At 43.7% G+C, this 5,876-nt stretch overlaps 1 protein-coding gene across 1 annotated transcript; it reads right to left on the bottom strand.

Annotated features, from left to right (window-relative positions):
- Positions 1-4,954: 4,954 nt before the first annotated feature.
- Positions 4,955-5,479, bottom strand: LOC135223010 (uncharacterized histidine-rich protein DDB_G0274557-like). The gene has a single exon (XM_064261517.1). The coding sequence runs from the start codon at positions 5,477-5,479 to the stop codon at positions 4,955-4,957; it is 525 nt and encodes a 174-aa protein (XP_064117587.1).
- Between the last annotated feature and the right edge of the window lie 397 nt (positions 5,480-5,876).

Genomic DNA, 5,876 nt, shown 5'->3' with positions numbered 1-5,876 from the left:
GATAGAACCTTGTGGCTTGTCATTAAACCCAACTACATATTTCTCCGCATATCCACCTTCACTTTCATTTATGGTAGAAAACGTCAACAGGAAATGGATTGTAACCCTTTTCAGAACATTAAAATGAATGAATTACATAACAACTACTGATTTTATCATTTATTTACTTGGGCGTAATTGATTAATTCTTAAAATAATGTTTTCAGTGAATGGCGTCCATTGATAAAGACTGATTATAGCTAACTCTGAGGTAAAAATAAATTTAATTGCAATGATTTGTAATTTGATTGCTTGGTGGTAACCGGAAACATGATCTCAAAAAGTAGGTAACATGATACATAGAAAGAAAATAATAATAATAATAATAATAATAATAATAATAATAATAATAAGTCTTGTTGAAAAGGATTGCTGCATCAGCTCCATTAATTTTGTATAGAGTCTTCTCTATTTTCCTTATTAAGGATTTCTCAATGTTGCTGAAACTGGCAAGCAACGTGTCAAATCCAGTGTAGTCATATTGAATTATCTTTATTACTGCTATATACATATATTACTGCTACAAGTTTCTCTCTCTCTCTCTCTCTCTCTCTCTCTCTCTCTCTCTCTCTCTCTCTCTCTGACGTTTCGCCCAGATCTGCCAGGGCATGGTCACAGCGATGGTTGCTGGAGGACTGAATCTTAGTGGTTGTTGTTGTTGTTTAAGATTAAGCTGGCCTTGTGCCAGCACGGGCTCTTGCTCGTAGAGCAGCCTGTATGTCATATTAGTTTGAGATGTGAGATGCTTAGGATATGCAACTTTATTGGTGATACATGAATGATGTGGTGAAGGTGATTTGATATTGAATGAAGGATTTGATGGGCAAGGTTGAAACCCTTTAAACCCTAAGGTACCCTTCAGTCGTATGGGAAGCTGGATAGTAGTAAGTGTTAGCTAGTAGGAGAGACCAACAGATTTGAAGAATGAAGGTTTGAGTTGTAGGCACAGTTAGCTAGTAAGGTAGCTCGTGAAATTCTGAGACATATTCCTTTTCCGGTCCGCTTTCTTTGGGTGTGTGTTGTCTGGTGAGTGTGGTGGAGGGATAGTGATGAATGTGAGGGGAGGGTGATGAAGGAGGCAAGAGATGAATGGGGATGTCTGTTAAAGAGGTTTGTATTTTTGTCTTGCATGTTATGTGGGTTAGGGTAGGATGGGGTAGTGGTCATGATTGTTGGCACCATGTGCTGTTCGTCAGGGTAGTGTTCTGTTCCTACCTTGGTGGTGGGTAGGAGCATAGGAAACCTGCTAATTCATGGGTGTTTGCTAGAATGTGCTTTGTGATTTGAGTGGTTGTGCGTTCATTTCCTATGTACCTATCTCTTAGTTGCTCCGTTTCTGGACAGTCTAAGAGGTAGTGTTCTAGAGGTTCTTCTGGAATTCTTTCGCAGTACTTACATGGCCTAGGATCGCCTACTATCTTTTGCCAAGTGCATTGGTAACCAAGCCTTAGACGATGAATTATGACTGCTAGTGCTCTTGACATATCTTTGTGAATGTCATGTGGTTGCAGACTGGTGGTGTCTACATACCACTCTGCAGTGTTAGAGCCTCCAAAGACTGCTCTCCTGACTTTGCTTTCTTCTTGCACTTGACGGTATGCTGCGGCTTTGCTTTTAAGTTGAGTCAGTGAGTGGCTGATTTTAATACCTATGTTGTTGATGTGTAACCCGCTCTTTGCTAGGGAGTCTGCTTCCTCATTTCCTTGGATTCCTATGTGACTTGGAATCCAGTTGAGAGTTATCTGTCTGTTTCTGGTTTGGTGGATGTTGGCATTTGCCCATATGCTTGTCAGGAGTTTAATATTTTCTTTTGCCTTGCCTTTTGTGATGGCTTGTATTGCTCCTTTTGAGTCGGTGTGGATAGTTGTGTTTCCTAGTTTGTGTTGCGAGTCTTCTAGCGCTTTAGCGATTGCTATCAGCTCAGTCTGTAGAGTGGAGGCATTGTCTGAGAGCCTCCAGCTCCCTTTTAGTGATGTCGAGTAGACTCCTGCCGCCGCCGCAGGAATGCTGAGGTCTACTGATCCATCTGTAAAATATTCATTTGTGGCTGTCGTTTTCCTTATTGAATCTTGTGCTGCTTGTTGCAGGTGTTGAATGGTGCATGCTTCCTTGCTTGCCGGGAGGACTGTGTAGTTGATATTGAAGAGTTCTGGTTTCCAGGGTGCTGGTTCTACATACTCAGTGAGAGGAGAGTCTTCTCTGATGTCAGCAGCATGCTTTTGCATGCCTACTCTTCTCAGTGTTTCTAAAAGGTTGCCAGCGTATGTCTTGGGTGGGTCTAGTTCTTCATGGAGATCAATGCACTTTTTTATCTCTCTTTTTAGTGGACAGTTCCTTTCATTTTTTAAGGTTTTTAGCAGGAGGATGGATGTGTTTCTCTGGTCTATTCTGTATGTCAAAGACTGTAGTTTTGTTTCATGTCTCAGAATGCATAAGTTAGTCCACATTGGAGCAACTGTGATGAGTCTCAGGGCATTGTTTTGAATTACTTCAAGGCTCTTTTGCTCTGTGCTTGAGAGACTGGTGAGAACAGGTGCGGCATACTCAACCGTTGACCTTATTGTTTGTATGTAGAAGGTTCTGAGGGCATGATATACTGCTCCCTGTTGTAGAGAGGTGATCCTCCTCATGGCATTGTGTCTGCATTTGACTTTCTGCTTGATATTTCAAGTTCTTTGCATGGGGAGAGTTGCTTGTTTATGTTTACTCCCAGGTATACAAAGTTGTCTACCCATTCAATGGGTTCACCCATGAGCTGTATTTCATTTGGGTCTAGACTGTGTTTGATGGCCATTGCTTTTGTCTTTGCATTGTTGATTTTTAGACCTAGGTCTTTGCATTTATTTTCAATTTGTATTATTGCACTTTGCATGTTCTGGTGAGATCTGTGTCTGTCTGTGCTGACTAGGCAGACATCATCTGCATAAATGAATATTTCAACTCCATTGGGTAGGGTGGTTGTGGCTAATTTTTCCATTAATACATTGAAAAGGAAGGGCTGAGTATGCCTCCTTGAGGTGTTCCATTCTCCAGATTGAGAAAGTCCGAGCTTGCTCCTTGGAAGGTGACTCTGGCCTGTCTGTTTTGCATGTATCCTTTGGCCCATGCTAAAAGGTTGCCCTTTACCGCCTTGTCAGCCAAGGCTTCAAGGATGGCAGCTACACTGGCTAGCTCATAAGCTTTTTCTAAGTCCAGAAAAACTACTATTACTTTCCTCTCGTTAATTGTGGACATGACGTCTGCTAGGCATTCTTGTGTGCCTATGCCCTCTTTGTATGGCATATAGGCGATGGTGTAGAGGTCCTGTTTTCCATAGCAGTCTGTTTAGCACCATTCTCTCTGCAGTCTTTCTGTGCAACTGATGATAGAGATGGGTCTGTAGGAGTTGGTTCTTTGGGCTTGGGAATCGGCTGTGTATTTTGTTGGTTCCATTGTGTGGGTCTACTGCACTCTGTGTATGTTCTGTTGATTATATGGAGATGAACTGTTTTGGCTGCCGTTCCCATGTTCTTCAGCATGCTGTAAGTGATCATTCTGCTCCAGGGGCTGTGTCTGTTCCCTTTTGAAGGGCTTTGCCCAGTTCCTTTAGTGTGAATGGAGTGCCTGTGTCATCAGGGATATTGCAGGCTGTGTTAATGACTCTCCATCTCCCTGGGTCTAGTGCCACTTGTGGTTTGTGGTAGGTGTGCCGATTTGGTCCTGTCGGCAAAATGTTGTGCAAGTCTGTTTGCTTCAGCTTGAGGGTCAGGATGGTGTGGTTGTGTTATCTTGGATTTTCTTGATATTTTGTTGAACCATTTGAACATTTTTGCAATGGGAGTAAGTCGGGTAGTCTGTGGAGCACCATTTAGCCAGGTTTCTTGCTTCACGTCTTTGGCAGACGCAATCAGTGGGATTGCGTCTGAAGAGCTTTCTTGTTCTATTTACTCTTGAGTTCATTTCCTTGATTCTTGTGTTATAGTACCAGCTGTCCTTGTGGGGGGTTTGGTTAGTGGTAAAAGTTTTCTTAGGCATGGAGATGTTTGCTGCATTATGCAGGCTACTCACAAAGTCCTCCTGAAGCGTGTTTATGTTTTGAGCCGGAGTTTGGAGGTACTGTGTTGCCCACTCAGTCATTTGGTTTTCAAATGTGGGCCAGTTTGCCATGTCTGGTCTCCATCCTGCTGGCGGGGGTGGTGGAGGGGGAATTTTTGTTATTTTTATGCTAGTTTCAGTTGCAAAGTGGTCGCTGGTTAGTATTGGGTGCACTTTCCATGCACATTCTTCCTTCAGGTTTTGGGATACGAAGCTCAGGTCCAGTCTGCCTCCTCGGAGGTGAGTAGCTTCGTTTGTGTCATTTAGCAGTGCTGCTTCAGGAAATTCTTCCAAAAGCAGATGTATGTGTCTGCCTGCTGCATTTGTATGTTGTTGGGATCGTAGGCATGGATGATGAGCATTGAAGTCTCCTGCAAAGAATGTGTGTTCTCTGGAGGCAGCACTGAAGAGGTTTTCTCCTTCAAAGATTTTGTCATGGCCTTTGTATATGTTGTGAATGACTAGTGAGGTATTTTCTAGTCTTATCTGGATGCTTCGCGTTTCAATGCCTTGCCCACAGTCTATGTTTCTTATTTTCTCTGATGGAATTGTTGATTTCACCAGGGGGATTAAACCTCTGTTTTCATTTGTGTGTGTGTGGGGTTTTGTATACTGTGTATCCCTGAAATGAGAATTTGTTGGTTTCTCTAACAAGAGTTTCCTGTAGGAGGACAATGTCATATTTTTCTACGAGCACCTATGATTGCAGTGTGGCGTATTTTGAGCTGGCACTGTTTATGTTCCATTGAAGGATTTTTAGGGTTGTGTGTGTGCTGTTTTCGTCGTTTGGGGTGTTGTTTGGGTTTTGATTGTTTTGCTCCATTTTAGTTTATCAATGATACTAGTGTTTTCCTGAGATCTGCTGTAAAGTGTTGCTCAGGGAGTAAGTGTGAAGAACTTGTGATAATACAGATGCTATTTCCCTCCTGAGTTCTTCACGTGTGAGGATGTAGTTATGTCTGTTGGTGGGAGGCTCTGGGGCACTAACCTGACTACCAGTACAGGTGTTACTCTCATGAATGGGGTGGGAGGAAGAGGGCATGTTGGGATGATTGGCTGGGTGGAGAGAAGTGGCTGTTTTGGTGTGGAGTAGGGTAGGAAGGAAGTCGGCTTGGCATCTGGGACGTGCACGTTCCTCTGTGTGTATAGTGTGCCTTCTGTGAGTCTGATGGTCCTGTTTTATGTGTTTGCTGGTAGTGTTGGGGTCTTTGTGATTGTGGTGGTTCTGGTTTGTGTGTGTGTTGTTGGGTTGATTGCCGCCATTGTTTGGCGAGATCTCTTTGGGGTTCTTGCTGTGTGGTAGGTGGTTGTGATTGTGATGTGTATTGTGTGTGATCTTAGTGGTGAGTCCTTCGCTATATATCATGGTCGTGTGGGCGCTCACGGATGCTCCTGCAGGACCCGGAGGGTGCTCGACTTTTCATTGGCTGGCAGCCAGGCGTCAGAAACTCTCGAGGCACGTTGATCTTCTCAGGTGTGTTGCATCACCTGGAGCCGGGTTTCATTGGCTGTGACCGTGGTGACGTAACTCCTGGTATTTCTACCAACCTGGTGTTCTCGTCTGGAGGGAGGGGGGCTGGGTCTTCCTTACTCCAACAAGCTGATCAACAAGGAGATCAGAACAGCCTTAACCAAATGGTACATGGAGGACAGAGAGAATAAAGAGAATCCCCCCTCCGAGGATATACGTATTTTCTACAAGTCCTTCATGCACCACGGATACAAAGAAGAAGAGAGATGCCTTAAGAAGATTGTAGAAGAGA

The sequence above is a fragment of the Macrobrachium nipponense genome, chromosome 8 (genome assembly GCF_015104395.2).
Source record: "Macrobrachium nipponense isolate FS-2020 chromosome 8, ASM1510439v2, whole genome shotgun sequence".
Classification (NCBI taxonomy): Eukaryota; Metazoa; Arthropoda; class Malacostraca; order Decapoda; family Palaemonidae; genus Macrobrachium; species Macrobrachium nipponense.
This window is presented reverse-complemented; position numbering and strand designations above follow the sequence as displayed.

Coding starts and splice junctions, on each gene's coding strand:
- LOC135223010 (XM_064261517.1), bottom strand. CDS start 5,479: ATGATATATAGCGAAGGACTCACCACTAAGATCACACACAATACACAT.